Consider the following 19264-nt stretch of genomic DNA (forward strand, 5'->3'; position numbering starts at 1 on the left):
AGTCGGGCTGCTCTTCTCAGCCGGTTGGAATTTCGATAGATTAGCCACACACCGCCAATTGAACGTACATAAAAGGAGCCAATACAGTGGGAAAGCTTTTAGTAAATGCATTCGACTCTCATTCCCAGAGCATGAGTTACCCATCAATGTTGTCAGGCACTGAGCGAAAAATTTAAAGGAGGTCTAAGATAAATAGTTCAAAGGTTAATCATCATTTAATCAAATATTTATATATTTTGATGTTTTTCCTCAATGGTATCTTTACAATTTGCCACACAGTAAGTATTATAATGATGTAGTATAAAATAATTTATTATGAATATATAACTTTAAGTTGCACATATTCCCAGCGATTTCTATTTACGAGATCCGAAAGTATATATCGGAAGCTTTCCGAAAAATCTCATTGAGAATATCTCCCTCATTTTTTAAGGCCAAGAAGAAATTAGTGTTGATTTCGACATTGTTGGTTCTCATTTTACGAGATCGAGAACGATATGTGCTCAGAAAACCAAATCAAGCTCACTTAACGCTTGAATTTAAGAACACTTGTACTAAGGAAGTTATAGAACGAATACTAAAATCAGATTTGCTCCCGTTTTTTCGTTCTTTCTCTGGATTTCTCATTATAGCTAATTTTTTTTAGCATTGTTTAATTTTCGTAAAGACTCTGTCCCAAAGTTACTACAATGAATTTCCATAAATAAAAGTGTGGATAGTGGTGAGTGTACAGGTCGGCCATGTCTCCCAGTTAATTATAAATAGTCCTATATATCCTCCTTCTCGTCGGGCAGGGCGGTCGCCTGAGCTTCCTTCAAGTCCCGCTCGATCTGCGCCTGCCAATCCTTGTCCATCTTGACCTCTGGCGGCAGCAGGGCCGGCATGGCGACGAACTCCAAGTTGGGGTCACCAACCAGCTTGCTCGCAAGCCAAAGGAATGGTTTCTCGAAGTTGTAGTTCGATTTGGCAGAGATGTCGTAATACTGCAAGTTCTTCTTGCGGTGGAAGACGATGCTCTGCGCCATAAGCTTGCGGTTCTTGCTGTCCACTTTGTTGCCACAGAGGACGATCGGGATGTTTTCGCAAATGCGGACCAGATCGCGGTGCCAGGTGGGCACGTTCTTGTAGGTGACACGCGAGGTCACATCGAACATGATGAGAGCGCACTGACCCTGGATGTAGTAGCCGTCCCGCAGACATCCGAACTTCTCCTGGCCAGCGGTGTCCCACACGTTGAAGCGTATGGCGCCGCGATTTGTGTGGAAGATCAATGGATGCACCTCCACGCCCAATGTGGACACGTACCTCTTCTCAAACTCTCCGGTCATGTGGCGCTTCACAAAGGTCGTCTTTCCGCAGCCGCCATCGCCGACGAGAACGCACTTAAATGTTGGTAGATCCTGACCTTCCTGAGTCATACTGTTAGAACTATAGATCGCTCTTTGTGTTTTCTCGTGGTTTTCTGATTGCTCGAAATTTAAGCTCAAAATTTACTACTTTCTTTGCTGAAGCGGAGTACAAGTGTGTTTTATACTATAATAGAATTCTAAGCAATGACAATTTTCACAACGTATTCCTAGATTTAAATAATCAGTTTAAATACAAGGTTGCCTACTTATATTTTGTATATTCCTGTAATAGTACGTAAAACTACAAGGCCACGTCTTAGATTTTAATTATTTCTCTAATTTATTTATAAATTAATGAACTATTAGGAACTCTAAGATTTAAAAGCCTATCTATATGCTTATATAGTACCAATTAAAACTATTTTGATATTATGATATTGTAGTTTTTTATACATTGAGAACTGATTTAAGTTCTTATAATATCTTTTATGCTGTTCAATTTTGTTTTAGATTTTTTCAGTGCATCCGAGCTTTGCTGGGCGAAGAATCCCTGCAGTGGCTGTGTAGGTGGAAGTGTGCCAAATGACTCCGGCCCTCCACCTGCTTCTCCGTCCGGCGGACTGCCGGGTGTACGGCTGTTTGGCTGCAGCAGCTCAGTGCGGCTCAGCCGAGATTGAAATGAGGTTTTCAGTTTGTCCTCGATGGAATGCGTGTGCCCATGCCGTTCGAACTCCGAACCGATGCCGGTGCAGCTGAAAAGGGCATGCTATTTGCATATCATTACGGGACGGGATGTGCAGGTGATGTGTGTGTGTGGGCCTCCACTCTGGGGGTCGTCATTTCCACGCCATCAAACCGAGACACTCGATAAATCAGTTTGACAAATACACAAATCGATCAGATTGAAATTTTCCGCGGGTGTCGAACGTGATTTCAGTTGTTGAGCTCAGCGATTTGTGCACTTAAAACATCGCTGCAGTATTTGACTAAAAACATTTTGCCATTTGGTTGTTAGCCTGATTATTGTTGGGCCATCTCCTAATTAGCAATAAGATGCCAAAAATGTGAATGGCCAACCGAGTCCGGAGATCTGCGAAACTCCAGAGTTCTCTAGAGTAGAGTCTGCCCGCCCAACTGTCTGTAACTTTATGCGGCTTGTTGTTTCTTGTGATTTAATGAACTCATTAACATAATCTTAACATCTCATCAACTCGTCAACAAGGCGAACTCACGCCAAACACGCATGTGTGTGTATTTCGATGGTTAGTTAACAAAGGGCATTGGTGGGGAGTGGGAAGTGGGGTGGATGGGAGGGGGTACGAGGTATAGAGGTCCTGTGGCAGACAACATGTTGCATGCGTAAAGCGGTGGCATACGACCTCCGTGAGTTATGTTACGGAAATTGCGCTCATGTAACCATGTAATTATTGCATTGCAAGCCAAATCAATACACAAGCCAGGAACACGTACTTGTGCACTCGAACAAAAGGTCATTAAATTTGGAATACACTGGGTTATGAAACAAAATGGTGGGTATACCATAAAAGAAATAAAGTTTTCAATTTTTATTTGCCACACGTTGGAACAAACTCTTATAGGAAGCTATATTTTAATGGCAAGTTTATGATATAATTTAAAAATAATAATTATAAAAAGCTGTAAAAGCAAAGGCTTTCTATATATACCATAGACTTTATAGTTATACACTTCATATTCGTGTTTTTCTTATGAACGAAAGAGGTCATATAAGGGGTTTGGAGTAACATTAGTTCCTGATTTTTTGCCAAGTGCAGTTGCTGGGCCCAACTAGCACAATAATAATCATTATGGCCACAACCGACAACTGCCGAGACATCTGAGACAACCGGCAACAGGACGAGGTTGAGTTTCTGCTGGAATTTGTGGAAATGCTTAACTAATTGGGAACACCCGATAAGGATGGCCTGTGTGTGTGTGTGTGAGTGGGTGGTGGGATGTGTTTTGCCAGTTCATCAACAATTTGGCAGTCGTGCATCGCCTTTCGGTTCTGCATGTTGTATGTTGTCGGCAGGTACTTAATGCTTTGCTCGTTAAAGGGCCCATAAAATGTGAGCTTTGCAGTGCTTTGACTGATTGCATCATACGGGGCTCGAGGGCTGTAAATCACGAGCCGGCGAATTAAAACTCAAGCGCATTAGGGCAATATCTCTTTGACGCGGAGGCAGAAGGATAAGCCTTGAACGAGGAGGCGGGTCTAATAAATTTCATAATCTGCATAAAAAAACCCGCTTGGCCCCGCCCCTTGGGGGGAATTTTATAATCAAAAGTACAGAATGAAATGTACACGCGCACACACACACATTTAGATACATCTTGGATCCGGAGCGACACCAGCTTGTTGAATACAATTATGGCGGCCCGGCGGAGATTGAGGCGGCTCCAAATCCCGCCCCCTCGAGATGATGAAGTTGCCACTTAGCTAGTAACAGCAGCAACAATAACAGCAGCACAAGTGCCACATTAACAAGGCAGCAACAACGGCAGCGGGAGCAGCAACAACATAATCTAGGGACTTTTTATTGCCCGAACAGGCGGCAGGACGAACACTCCACTCCACTTCACTCCGCGTAGCCCTACTCCTCATCCTTGCCACTCCCAAAGGGCAAAGTGCTGCAGCAAGTTTATATTTAATTTCTTGCGCGGGAGGCCCAGTTGTGTGGCATGGTTGGTGGGGGTCGGTGTCGGAGTCGGTGGCGGAGCGCCCTCCATCGAAAGGTTGCCATCGCCACCCATCGGGAGTTCAGGTGCGCCGGCAGTCGACGTGTCGCCATGGATCAAAGCGACCTGGCAGCGGCGGACAACTCGTCGACGGTTATGAAAAATTACCAGCATGAAAGGACTCAAGGAGCCGGGACACTGCGACAAGTGAGTCGGGCGAGGTAAGAGGAGTCGAGTTGAGTTGGCCTGAAGGACGAAGGGCTGAGGGGATGAGGGGCTGAAGGGCGTGCGAACGCGCGAGTGAGCAAATAAGCATGGCCGAAATGAGTCCTCGAAACGGTGTCGAGGAGGGGGCGTGGCAGGGGCGCAAATGGGGCAGAGGACCCTTGCAGATCAGGGCTCAAAATGAGGTAGGTCCACTCAGGGAAAATGCTAGGTTACAAATGAGATATATTATTAAGATTTACAGTTTTACAATATTGATTAACTAAGTGCTTATTAAACAGGATTGTCTGTAATATCGTAAATATGTCTGTAGAACATTAAATATGATTTACAGTTGATTATATCTTTGAGTACTTTAAATAATGATTTATAACATCACGTATGTATATTAAGGAGTCCTAGGTTAGCAATACGTTTAAATTAATTTTATATATTTCAAAAATACTATATTTATAGGGGGACATCTGGCCATTACCTTTATAAGGGCTTTATAAAATACATTTTATAATAATACATTTAATTTCTCTTCATGTAAGGATTTCTGCTGCTGGCATGAGGTTGGCCGTGCAAAAGACAATAAGCGCATAAATTACGCCCGAAATGTGCAGGTTGAAAGGTGAAAGGTGGCGAGCAGCCCACACACACACACACACTTACCAGGCCCACACCTACGGCAGAGGATACACTCACACTCCGACAACTGTCTTTACTTGTGAGGTTACAAACGTAATGAAAACGTAAATCCCAGCGCGGCATTCACAACTCAACGCAATTTCTTTTGGGCCGGCCAACGCATCGGCCACCTTTCTGAGCTTAACCGGGGCTCCGGGTTTTGGTCTTGGTCTCCGGCTTTTGCGGACTACAGAATACGGAATACGGACTCACGGATACTGATTCTCGCACGCACAGTCAGACACAGAGAAAAAAGGTGGACTTAAGTTCAGAAGTAAGTGTTTGAAGTGCGACTTATACTTATGCTTTAAATACACCTTCAAATAATCTTTTGTTCTTGTTAATTTAAATAATATATGATATATATATGATACGATAAGAAATATGGGCATAGCTAGGGATAAAGGACATTTAATAAAATTGTTATCTATGTGGCATAGGGAATAGCTCTGCTCGTTCTCTGCCGCCACACACACACTGATAAACTCCTCCATATAAATTTCTTAAATAAAAAAAGGATAAAAAATCGTACTATTCCGTGCGTACTGCTTTATAGTTATGTTTATAATTTACTTTAAATATTGCAAATGGATTTTTGTTCAGTTGTCCGTACTCCGAACTTGCACTTGAAGTGAGTTTTTCGCCGTGCAATTCGAGGATATCTACCGCCCGGACTCAGTTCATCTTTCCGAGGATCCGTGAACACCGCCTCACTGAGCCCATGAAATTTATTATAGTTGGCTGGCAGGTCACCTCCACCTGCCACGCCCTCCGCCCACTGCTCAATTCCCGGACTGGGCGGCAGCGTAATATTTTTATAAGTAGGCAAGGGTCTTTGCGGTTGGCGCACTGCTTGAATGTATTGCTGGATCTTGCCGAGTCATAAAGTAACTCGTCTTTTCCGCTTACGCTTTTCGTTTTTCTACTTTATTTTTCTTTTTCATATTTTTTTTTCACCTGCCCATAACGGAAATTACATATTTCTATGTTAATTTACAGAAATAGAAGTGCAGGTGTGGAAGGCAGCGGCAGCCCCATTTTTTCCCTTGTAGTTTTTCCCTCCGTCGTGTATTATGCGTAAATTGCCGCAGCGTTAGCGACCGCAAAATGTGTCGAGGAAACTTTGCCTAATTAGAAAATCACAGCGACCAGGAGCAGACTGGAGCGTTGGTAGCAGATTGCATGCTTTTCCAGCTTTCCACTGGGTTTTTCCCGGCCCCCCAATCCCCACTTCCTTGAATCTCCCACCGCAAACCTCAGTTTTACGGCATAATTTCGTTGCGTTGGCCACGTTTTGTGGCACTGGCAAGTGCTAACAGGACTAACTGGTAACAGGAACGCGGTAAGAGGTATCCTGGTAGCCTGTTAATGGGGAAACAGGCGGGGCCAACACCAACCGAGCGGTTTAGACCGACCAATTTGGCGTGCAAGGGGGCGGCGTTATGCAAGTATTTCTTTCATTATTTGCGCGCTCCACAGGTTGCAATGCAATTAGTGCATAAAGCGGCATTTGCACGCGTTCCCGCTGCCATTTGCTGTTAATGAAATAAATATGTTTGTCGGTGTGGCCACAACAAAGGCGGACAAAAAACGGACTCGCGCCATATTTGTTAAACATTAAGTGGGGACAATGGCTGCCGGAAACGGATATGCAGAGTATTGCTGTATGGGTGGGGTGTGTATATGTGCGCCCTGCGTTAGGCAAACAATTTTTGGCGCTAACCGCGGAACCGAAAAATTGATGTTGCCAGCTTCAACAGCAACCTGCAACCAGCAACAAACAAAATCAGCCAACAACCAAAATCCAACAACCGACAACAGCGAGCGGTCAAGAGCCATCTCAACTGAACATTAACGCGTTAATTGCATTTTCATGTTGTTCGCCGACTCTTTATGTATGCGTGTGGGCACGCATGTCCGCCTAAATGTGTGCGAGTATGTTTGTGCGGTCAGTTATGCGTTGGTAATAGCCGTACACTTTAAAAAATAATAACTAGTTGTGTATAAAATAAATTTATTTGTGTCATTCTAATTTAAAAAAATATTTAAATGCTTAAAAGTTTTTAAAATAAAAAAATAATTATTTAGGCATACGATTTTAAGCTTTTTTTTTAAAATAGAAAATATCTATATTCACCTCTTAATTTAAAATTAAAAAAATTTTTGGCCCCAAAAAGTATGCATTAAAAATGTGGTTTAGTGGGACCCCTTTATCAAAATCCTGGTTCTGCCACTGCGGACATAATTAATATTGAACTCCTTTAAATCTTTGAATTTCAAAAACCTTTTTTTAAGTGTTTTATTTAATGATTAGGCTATACATTTTTTTATATCAGCATAGTAATTTTAAAACTCTTATAATATTTAAATTTGAGTAATTACTTCTATTCACCTGCTAAAATTAGTGCATGCCTTTATTCCAGTGCATACTATTTTTAAGCAGTCCACTGACATAAGTTAAAATTAAATTATTTTAAAATAGTAAAAAGCCTTTGATTTTTGAGTGTAACTTAACTTTTTTCCGTGCATGCTTGTTAGTCTGGCGAAAGACGGATGCCGCCGTGGCACATAATGCGTTAATGAAGCGCACTGGGCCCCCGAGCCGCCCCGCGCCACCATTAGTCAGCGGACCTGGCTGCGATTCCTCTAATGGCCTAATGAGTCCGCAGGCCATACAAACCCAATACGCAAACAAACAGATTGCCGGCGAGCGTGGGTCAGCTACTATTAGCTGGAATTTCAGCTGCGGCAATGGAATGACCATATCCTCGGCAGGATCAGGAAGCGGAAGTGCGGAGCAGGAGCTGGGGCGCCAGGGCCAAGAATAACAACAGTTGTCAATGTATCATTAGCGTGCTCGTCACTCGCTGTTGGCCAGTTACTGCGGCAGGACAAACACGGCCCACAAGCCGCCGACTGATGCAATAGATTAGCCATATCAGCAAATGACGGCTTCCATCGGCGCTCAGTTCTCCTTTCGCTTTCAGTATAATTGCCAGGCCCTCGGGGCCCGGAATTCCAATTCCTGCATGGCTAATGAGTAAGGTTACTTTTTTGCACAGATTTTTCGGGCCCAGGGAATTGTTACAAATGCGGCAATTGGATTTCACGCCGAGATGATGAAAAGTTTTCACATTTTAAGTGCAACCCTTGCAGATGTCACCCTCGAACCATTAGTGCTACTCAATCAGGAAAAAAAGAGTGGTATGGGTTTGTTGCACCACTTGTTAGCCCAATAATTGCGGGGTGCTTGAGTGGTCGTGTCTGTGCTAACCAGTTGAGTGTTTCCTTTCTGGCCCTTTCAGCACTTCAAAGGCGAACATTTCGCACCTTTGTGCTCTTCGGCAGTTCGGTTGTTTGGTTGTTTGGTTGTTGGTTGTTTGTTGTTTCTGGCATGTCAAACACTAAATGTCTTGAGGGCTTTTCCCGCAGTCGCCTCACAATTTCGTTTCGTTTCATTTGTTTTGAATTTGAATGCGGCTTCTGTTTGAATTGCTGTTGCCGCTTGGTTATACGCGGTAATTCAATTGTTAGGGGTATATTGAGATTGGTGAGGGAGAAAACGTGGTTAAAATATTTTATATAAATTGTACACTTTATTTTTTTATACCTTAAAAAATACATAGAATAGGTATAGGTATGGTAAATGGAATAGGTATATCTTTTTTAGATGTTGTTTGAAGAGAGAAGCTACCAGTATAACAACATTTTTGTGATCTATCCCGAACTACAAAAATCTAAAGTACTTAGTACCAGCTTCCCCAAAAGTCGTAATACCCTTTCATACCTTGTACTCTTGCTACTAGCTGTTGCTGCTGGTATTGTTGTCGTATTTGTTGTACGTTCTCCACGGTTTGTTTGTCCAAAAGGCAATTTGAGTGGCAGCGTTTTGGCTGCGGGTGTAGTGTGTGTGTGCTTTTGACTTGTTTGTCTATTAATTATGCATTTTTGCGCCCCGCGCATAAAGGGCCCCATCCAACAGTCGGTGTCAACATTTCCGTTTGATTGGCCACGCCCACTCGATCAGGCTTCCGCCTAAATCAGCGTCACGCAGTTGGAAATTTTAATTGTTTATTTGCATTCAATTTGCATTTTAATTTGGCCATATGTTGCCAAAAATCAGGGATATATTTTTCCGAAGCATCCCCTTTTTCTAATCCCCTCTTTGGCGCAATCACAACACTAAACACCCCCCAAATATATACATATACGCTTATATGCTTTAATAATTTAGTTGACTTATGGCTAAGCACACACGAGCATCCCATTTTGGCCATCATTCAAGTGGAATCGCTGCTTCATTGGCATTTTGTCAACATGGTAGCGCTTTTTGATGTTACTAAACGAGAGACGAGATGAAATAATTCCAGTTGGCTGTGATTTATGCGCTCCCGGCTTATTTCCCATAAATTTGCAATTCCGAATATGCAAATTTGCAGCTGCATATTTAGGCTCTGGCCAATATTTGCTGCGTGCGTTTGTTGCGGCTGTTTAAATCCCACCTTTTGGCCGACATCTTAATCATTTGTGGCGCCTCGAATTAATCACTTAATGCGACATTTATGCTTGAAGTTATACACAGATTGAACTGCCGCTGGGATTTGGTTGTGGCCCTAAGCTGGATTTCGGCATCAATCAATTGAGCTGGACGGTGCAATTTCCCAAGTTGCACTGCAGCTGGAGGGCTTCACTAGCTAATTGAGATAAATACCCCTCGAATTCAGTGCCTGCATGTTGCAAATTGCTGAGAGACATTCTCGAATTCATTTCGAATGGCAAATGAGTCTAAACAATTCAACTTTGCCCTCTGCCCGCCAGGAAAAGTCCCCCTTTTTGTTACTTAACTTACTTTCTTCTTGATCCTGTTGGGGTTAACTGAAATAAATGCTGATTGACTTTTATTGCTCTGTCATTGTTGTTGCCGCTCAGTTAATAGGGCCATAACATTAACGCCCTTCCCACGATTTACTGCACTTTTGCAATGTGCTGGAAATATTTAAGAAATACTTGAACATCGAACAGGGGTTGCGAAAAAAGAAATCGGAACTGCAAATTGTTGGCAGGCCCCGATAATAAAAGTGCCCCAAACTGACATGGTGTATATGCAGTGTGTTCGTAGCAACCCCTCCTGACATGAAACAATAACAGTAAAAGTATTGACTGGATTTTCCAAGCGGTTGCATTTCATACGAGAGCTTCTATTGTACAGTAAGGATTCTCCCTTCAGGCAGGGGCTGCAGTTTAAAGTTATTGAATGCGAAAAGCGCTGGGTCCGCCTTCAATCTGTAAATTGCTTTAATCTTTGAAGTGCGCGTGTGTTCGGGATTTATCTGTGAGAACCCCCATCTTTTCCTTCCCGGAGATGTTGATAAGCTGTGACAAACTGCACTTGGATAAGCGCTAACTTCTCCCGCAGTCATCAAATTCTGTGTATTTATACAGGGTACTTGCGGAGTACTGGGGTATATTGTGTGGGATAAATCTTTGTCAAATATGGATAACAAATATTCTACTTTCAGATAAAACTGTTCAAAATTTCTAAAGAAACTGGAATCATATTAAAAGAGATTTTAATTTTTGAAATTAATTCCCTTAATTCCCAGTTAGAAGTGGGTATTTGTCAGTCGGTGACTTTGACTAAATCTTTCCAAGTTGTTATAAACTTCGCTCGCTCGCAATTTTCAATTGCCGATCGTTTGTCGACGATAATATCGAATGTCAATGTCAATTTTCGCCCGATGAGGGTGAAGTTCCCTTAACTGATGATGTGAACAGAGAGCTCTCTGCACTTAATGCAGAACCGTGCTCGAGTTGAGGCAATTTTCGAGCGATTTGTAAGCGATTGCCTGGAATTTATTGCCCAGAGACAAGGGGTTGGGTCTTTGCGCAGAGCCATCCTCCTAAGCCCCAAAACAATTTCAGTAACTTTCATAATTCAAACTACGCTCTGCTCGGCGATTCAGCTGCTGCAAAGCCGAGTTTGGGCCACAGCAAAAGGCCAAGTGCTCGTTCAATTTCCATTAACATCTACAGAAGGAGTTGGCCAATAAAATAAAGAAAATATGCAACACAGCAGCAGGTATATGTACCTATAGGAACGAAGAAATGGCAACCACATATATAAGCAAATGCGCCAGACAGGTGGGTTGGCTTTTTGTATTGAATGTTATTTGTTTTCTAAACTGCCGCCAAGGCTGGGAGCAGAATGTGGGGGCATCTGCACTTAAGTGTATTGAAAATTATTGCAAAAATATAATTGAATTGCCTCGATACTCATGCGGGAATCGCAGGAACACGAGTTTGTTGGCCCTTTTTGAGTGGTTTTGCTTTTTTGGCCAGTCGCGCGCTCTTTTGATTTATTTTTTTGTGGGCATTTTTCGCCAACCTCGGTATGGCGGCTTAGATTCTTTTTTTTTGGCCCTCTAGTGGCTAGCACTCAAATTTGGCAATGGGTGTAGGTTTCATTTTATACACTTTTTCAAATGTTTTTCTATTTTTTCGGGGGAAAAGCATTGCAGCAAACATATTTGCTACCCTTTTAGACAAAGTGAAAATTCAAAAGCAAAAATTTTCAAATTACCCAATGAAATATTTACGAATGCGTTGGGGGGGGGAGTATCGAAATATCGAGCTATTAGAATAGGTCTAATCCGGCATCGATTTTACAGGTTGCTGCGAGTTTTATTGCCGCACTACATATTTGGTAAAATAATTTATGAGGGTCGACGGACGAGGCAGGGAACTATAGAAGCTCAGTCGATACAAATAGAGCGGTGTATTTGGGAACTGGGATCGAGATCCTTGTGTGAATTACGCGCCGCGCCAAAGGGTTCAGCGCCTTAATGGCTTTATGAGCGCCCCGGGGCAAACGGCAAACGAGGCATTATTATTATGTTTACGAGCAGGAACAGAAGGAGCAGGAGGTAGAGTGGCAGGAGGAGCAGGACCTGGCTCACATGACTATTTACCGGGCCACAACACAGAGCGTTCCATTGTCGGATGGAGTTGCACAACCGAATGCTGCAGTCATTAGCGCCGCCTGTCTAATGAGCTTCCCGGGGGTTGACTGCCTCGGGGTCTGTAGGGCTATCCTATCCTGAATGTCCTGTCTATCGGTGCAACTCCCCCTCCCCGGGCACTCCCCGTCCTCAACCCCCTTTGGTTTTGTTATCGGGCAACTGCAATCGACACTGTTCCCCATTATAAACTGCGACTAATTTGGTTTTTGGTGGCGGCAACAGCGGGGCGGCTTTATGAGGATGTCGTGTACATCGCACATTCATTAAACTTGGCCAAAAAAGGAAGGGTGAGCGGGGTGTGGGCATGGCTTAAGCGGACCGGGGGTGACTAAGGCTCAAAGGCAGAGCAGCGGTCACTTGCCCATTTCCATTGCCATTGCCAGTGGCTCGTCTTTATTGTTGCTGCCGTCGTTTGTTTCAATATTTCAATATTTTGACATACGCGCCGAAAGTCAGGACCCGCCTTGCCCTAGCCCCCATCTCCTGATACGAAAGACCACTCCCTGGGGCTTCGCCAACAGCCCTTTTCGGGCGATTATACACAGAGGAAAAATTAAATTTAAATTTTTTAATAAATATTTTGAAAGTACCTACTTAAAATCGTATAATTCTATAGATAAACCAATTTTAAAGGGAAAAGGATGGGAAAGTATAGAAAGAGTTTGTGACGTTTTATTGGCATTTGGTAGGATATATAATGAAATAGTGACATGATTGATTGGGGTATTTGGTTTTAATTTAGCTTTAAAAATATTGTAGGAAATAAGATTAAAATCAAGTGGAAAATACGTCATTTTTCTTATTATTTGATTTTCCCATAGGCCAACTTAAAGAAATATTTTCTAATTATTAGGTTGGGGTTCTTTGGATTTTGATGCTAAATGTTCTAGGGACTTGGTAAAGAAAGGGTTTATTGATTCATTCCATTCATAAATTGATTCATAATAATTTTCCCAGTGCATCTGAACCCTCTCATTACGGATTGCCAGAGACGCCGCGGGATATTCCCGGCGACTGCTGACGTTCGCTGTCGGCTGGTGTTTTCCTAGCTGTTCCCATTGCTGCTGGGTGGTTCGGATACTACTGCTATGCTATATCCTTGGCTATAGCTTTGGCCTATGTTGTTTGGACGACGACGACGATTCCTTGCCGAAATTAATTTTAAGTAGGTGGACAGCATTTCGCCGCCGCAATAATTCTTCATGTAACTGGCGCTGCTGTTATTTTGGTTTCCCTCTGCGTTTTCCTATTTTTTTTTTTTTGGCTTTGTTGTTTTGGTTGCGTTGAAAATTTATAGCGATTTCTTTTCCGGTCCTTTGGCAGCCCCTCCGCGTCCGTCTGGCCATCAGTCGTCTTCCGTAATGAATTTTTATTGTGATGGCGCGTTTGGCTTCACTTCCCGGCTTCCTTTGCCCGCCAACCCCGACTCAAGGCGGCTGCGCTTTATCCCCGGCTGTTGCATATTCATGATCTCTATCTTGGCCAGTGGCAGGGAGCAGGAGGCCTCCCTGCTGCTGCCTTTCATTTTAATGGCCTTGCCTCGCGCACAAATAAACATCACTCATTTTTGCCCAACTTCGACCTCGCCAAGGGTGCTGGTGGTGATGGTCGTAAATTTATGTATGGTCGAGAGAGAGAGTATTCCGTCTTTCTCTTCCATATGTCGCACATTTCGAAACTTTCCATCCGGGTTTTCCATTCGTTGCTGTAATTGTTAAATAGGCAAACGGAATCGGCTTGCAAGTACTTATGGACGAGAAGACGCTGCCCTAAAAGCAATTTCTTGCTTTATGCTGCGGCATATTTCTCCATTAGGCACACTTCCAGAGTTCTCGAATTGAGGTGTGTTTTCTGGTAAGAGGGTGGTGTAAATAAATATTTATGCCAAGAACATGACGGCATTAGAGCAATAATCTTTTGGCCAAAAATAGCAACTGGCCTGGGAATACTCCTTTCATCCAATCCTAATTCCGTTCTGGTTTAATTTACCATTTTTCTATCTATCCATTGAATTAAAATTAATGATGCCTGAAGACCGAAAAGGTGTAAAATGCACACAAAATAAAAATTTATTGAACACGAAATTAAAGTGAATAAAACTTAATTGGAAAAGTCGAAGTTTATTTACCCTGGCAGGAATTTCCATTGTAAACTCGGCAATGGGGGTGTTAAAAAAATGGCCTACACTCTAAAGGTGTATAAAAGTATGCAGTAAAAGAAAGAACAAGGTTTTTTGAAAGGATTCTTCCCATTTTAATGAAAGAAATACATTTTTAGGGTATCTACATATGAATGTTTAACCAAACACCTTTCGAAAGGGTATGCCAATAATAGCTTTCAAATATTCAAATTTGTTGCAAATTAAACGTCAGCATTGCTACTGGCATAGAATTCGAAATGAATGATATTTTGCGAGCAAAAAAGCAGGGAAGCGAGTCACGTGCCGCTCATTAAACGCATCACTTGAAATCTGAAAAATCAGCTGCCAGCCCGCCTGTCAACAACTGGGATCTCAATCGTCGCACGTTGCAGAGGCCCGGGCCGCTCGGCTTAATTACCGGCGCGTCGCAAATCTGCGGCTTAATGCATATTTCAGGACTCCTCCGACTGCCGGGCGAAAGGAGGCACACGGGCAACCCTTCTCGTGCCGTCTTTCTTGGGTCCTGTGGAAAAACACGTTTAGACTTGAAGTGCGTTTGAGCGCAAATTAATTAGACCAATTAAAGCGGCTTAATTGAGTTGTTGCGTGCCAGGCACAAGGACACAGTCGTCAGTCGGGAGTCGGCAGTTGGCTCAGCATCCTGAGCCTGCTGGGAAGGTCCTGCGCACCCGCATCCCGCGCACAGATTTGCAACCGTCCTCGAGCTCTTTGTTTTATTGCCACTCAGGCTGCTCCGGCTCTTGGTTATTCTACCAGTTGGTTCTGGCTTATCTGGCAGCGGCATTTGACAATCTGCTGCTGCATTACTTAAGTCATTTGGGGGACAAATCAGTCCGAGTGCCGTTGCTGCCAAAAGGACACTCGCCTTTCGTCATCGTCTTGATCTGATTGCTCCTTCCCAGCCACTCCGGCTAATTGCATCCATTTGGGGCAACGTCCTGCCTGTGATTTTCATTTGGCCTTAACCCTCTAGATATCAACAAACGCGATAATAATTATTTTTGATAAATCAAATTAACATTTTTTTGCAATTTCACTGTCAATTCAATACGTTATTTATTGATTTAAATCCTTTTTTCTAAATAGACATAGCATTTTAATTTTGTTATTAGCCAAAAGCCATTTGTTTGCCTTCTAAAAAACACTGCAGATTTATTAATTAACCAATTACAAGAGTGGTAAAAAGCAATTTTCATTAATTATATTTTTTTCTAATAGGGGGTTTTTCAACCATCCAAGAGTAGTCCCCTTCCAGACATTCCCAAACTGGGTTAATCACCCCGTTTTTAAAAGAGATATACGATTGAGGCGCCGCTAAGACGACATGTCTTTCGCAACATTAGCCACAGCGAGTTTCTCAAGTTTTCACTATCGATATATACATCAAAGGCGACAGCAGCAGGCGTTGCACTAGCCGCAATAACTTCAAAGAACGGATTGCGAGGACGAGAATGAAGATGCTGCTAACAAAGTTCTTGAAAAGTCAAAGGGAGCCAAAGTGGCAAACGGGTTGAGACACTGGGATATAAAGGCGGCCAAGAGGATGGAGTCGAGGGCCGTCAGAAATTCCCCAAAGTCGCATAACTCCAACCAGGCAGCAGTGGAAAAAGAAAAGTCGAAGGAGGGTTAGGAGCATGGAGTACGGTCTGCAAAGGAGTAAATTCTAACCGAAAGGAAAGTAGGAAATGTGGCGCGAATCCTTTCTGCTCTTCGGCTCTTCCTCTGTTTTTTGTGCGTCACCAGCGCCGTGGCTGTGGAAAAATGGTTAAAGGGAACTTTTCACATTATTTTTGAGCCATTTCGACCTCATTGAAGCGCAACACAAAGCAGCACAAAGTGCCACCAATGCCGCAAACGAAAGCCAACATAAACTTGCGAGTGTGTTTGCCAGTGGTGCTCAGTTCGTATTGGAAAAAGATAAATATAAATAAGATACAGAAATAAATTTCTTGTAGACCTTTTTTAAAAGAAAGTTTTAGCCTGTTTTTTGAGGGAACTTGAATATTTTTTATAAGATACGCGGTTTTATAACATTAATTTCCATAATCCTGAAAATAATTTTATACAATGTTATATTCTTGCAAAAAAAAAAATGTTTAATTCCATATAACTTACAACACAATTTCTAAATTTGATTGGATTTTTTCTGGAAAAAACTACGGGTCACAAAAATAGCTACAAAAAAGATAGAACGGTGGGGTTCGGTACCAGAAACAGAACCTGGCAAAGGGGGCGTGGCAGGCGCCAGTTTCCCCATTTGGGAAATGGAGGCAGCAGCCCGGGAGTTTTGGCCAAAAGTCTCGCAAGGAAATCTATTTGTGATTTATACTTGGCATTGGAGGGAGCACAACTTGCTTCCCCTTTGTTGCACGGCTCCCATAACCAAAATTGCGGCTGCCATTCAAGAAATGGGATGGAGTGGGGGGTTGGAAAGGATGGTGAGGGTGAAGTGATGTGGGCAAAGGTACATACATAAATGCGATGGTAGGGCGTTGGGGATGGGGGTGGGGGTGAAAGGGACCGCAAGACGGTGCTGCAGCCGCACAGCCACGGACCATGAAGTGCAGGTCAACCCCCAGGAATCCGGCCAACCGGACGGTGAGGACTCCCCTTCGATGACGCCTAACGACTTGTGAAGCAATCGAGTTGAAAGCTGAGCTCACTGGCCAAATTCCATCGTCGCCGGGCTACAAGTTTTGGGCTACAGTTGCGCCATGATTGCGCTGCCGTTTCTGTTTATGCAACTCAATAAATCATGGCCCCATCCGGCGGCTAAGTGCTCCGCAGGACCCCCGGCAAATGAAACGAAACAAAGGCAAGCCATACGAATCGAAGGCGGAACAAATAAAAGGGGAAACGGACAGGCGGAATGAAAGCCGAGGCTGATTTCACGCCGTGCGAATATCAATTTCAAATTCGCCCAGCGCACGGCTAAAAACACAACAATAATAAGGGTCGGCATTCCTGGGCAAACCAACAGATACTCTGCCACTGAGTATCTGAGTCTCTGAATTGAGGTGACAAAGGGTTGCCCCACCCAAAGCAAAGCACGCGTCTAATGAAGTGCCGAGCGTACGCCGAGGGCTTGCAGATTGTCGAGTACCCTTCAAAAACTGCAGATGCACTGTAAAAAATTCTATTAACACAAGCTTACTAAAAATCGTTATCGTTAATTTAATTTTAATCAGAAATACTTGTCTCAGGAAACACCAAAAACCAAACATTATAATACTATAACAATAATTTACAGAAAAAAAATGTTAAAAGGTCCTGGGTTCAATAGCCACAGTAGTCTACTTACTTTTTAAACATTTTTCTTACAATTTTTCAACAATAATCCTCAATCCTAATACAAATTTTCGAACTTTAAGTACCGACGCATTAAACAAAAAGATTGCTAATATCTTTAGAAGCAAAATAAAAATATTTTTTGCAAATAACTTTTTTAACTTATAATTATATCTGCAAATCATGAAATAATTTTTAGAGAATTTTTCTCACGGTAAAATATTTTTTCTTATTAATTTTTAAAAGTATAATGTTAAATCTAGTCATATCACATAATTATTTATTTCCTTCTTGACTTGGAAAAAAATTCTCAGCTTCAAAACGCGTTCAGTGCACTTTGAGTGCCATTAGAAGGGGGAGTTTGGGATGCAACAGCAGGAGTTCGCCTTGTGTTGCCATAATTTGTTTGACCTTTCAATGGGATTTGGCCAAGTGCTGTAGGCGAGCGGATGCAGCGGCTGTTTGGCCGCTTGCCTGTGTTATCTTAAGCGGTACCCGTTGCGCGGTCACGTGTCGCGCACTATATATGCATAAATATGCGGACTATATCCTGCCGGGCGGATCAACTATCTCCGGCAGATGCTCGAGCGGATACCAGCTTTTGGCACAGGACACCATTGTCTAGTTGTCGCCGCTCGGTGGCGGGGAAAAATAATCAGTTTCCCATAAATTCAAATCAGTTTTGGCCCGACGCGATGTGTGCGCTGCTCTATTGTTTTGCTCGGAGATTTATGTGTCTGGAGCGGCGGAGACTGAAATATGAAGCACACACATAATAATTTGCCGTTTTTACTCTGCTTCGACTGCACTTTTGGCAACAAGAAAGTTGCCAAGACAAAGACTCCGCGCCATGGACCACGCACTTTCCACTTTCCACTCGCGAATTGAATGAAGACATTTGCCAGCCAGACAAAAACACTGCCAGCCGCCAACTTCCTCCATTCTGCCATCATCATATTCACATGCAATCATAATCAAGAGGCCTCCTTCTCATTGTTGAACTCTGATTTATGCCCCACTGGCGGCTTTCCAAATTTAATTACAAAGCGTCGCTTTGAAGCGCCCAAAATAGGCAGAAAATTGATAAACAATGAAAATTGAATTGTGCGCCACACGCAAAAGAGCCGGCTGAAAGGAAAAGCCGCGCGAAACGAGGGTTGCGACCTGAGTTGATCGCGGTCGAGGTTTCCAGAAAGAGAAAGTAACAAAGGGTTGCCCCTCCCAGCCCTCCGCACACACTCCACATAACTTGTTAATAAAATAAACAAAGTTTATGTGCGCAACCCCCGCACAAATAACACACGCACGTACACACCCACAAAGTATCCTTATAAAAAAAGCAACCCACCCTCTGTCAGCTTTTAGCGCCCCCGAGTTCGCAACTTCACGTGGAGAAAAGATATAACCATATCGGCTTCATATTTCCAATAAAGTTTTCAAAACTAATCTGTTTAGTGTCAAAATATATCATTACCAACTCAGTTTTAATAAAAATGATTATATGTAGGATATTATAGTAGAATATTTATAAGATAATAAATATTTTAATAAAAAAGATTATATTTAGGATATTATAATAGAATATTTATAAGATATATATTCAAAAAAGATATATTTTATAAATATTACATCTTAGAACCGCATTACATTTGTATTTTAGAAAGGATATGAAAATTGTAATTTATAAGATTGTATAACATCATTTATCATTCGGGAACTGCAATATCTTCTCGCAGTGCCGTTTCATATGGCAAATACATTTGTCGCCCTACAAATCACATAATCGCTGCCGTCGCGCGACTTTCAATAATCAAATTTAAAATATTCCTTCTACACATTGTTCGCTTTTCGCG

The 19264-nt window shown here is 42.7% G+C and overlaps 1 protein-coding gene across 1 annotated transcript; it reads right to left on the reverse strand.

The window, feature by feature from the left end:
* Positions 1–654: 654 nt before the first annotated feature.
* Positions 655–1563, reverse strand: LOC108010540 (GTP-binding nuclear protein Ran-like). The gene has a single exon (XM_017075419.4). The coding sequence runs from the start codon at positions 1416–1418 to the stop codon at positions 768–770; it is 651 nt and encodes a 216-aa protein (XP_016930908.4). The 5' UTR covers positions 1419–1563; the 3' UTR covers positions 655–767.
* Between the last annotated feature and the right edge of the window lie 17701 nt (positions 1564–19264).

Source organism: Drosophila suzukii, chromosome 3 (genome assembly GCF_043229965.1).
Source record: "Drosophila suzukii chromosome 3, CBGP_Dsuzu_IsoJpt1.0, whole genome shotgun sequence".
Lineage (NCBI taxonomy): Eukaryota > Metazoa > Arthropoda > Insecta > Diptera > Drosophilidae > Drosophila > Drosophila suzukii.

Coding starts and splice junctions, on each gene's coding strand:
- LOC108010540 (XM_017075419.4), bottom strand. CDS start 1,418: ATGACTCAGGAAGGTCAGGATCTACCAACATTTAAGTGCGTTCTCGTC.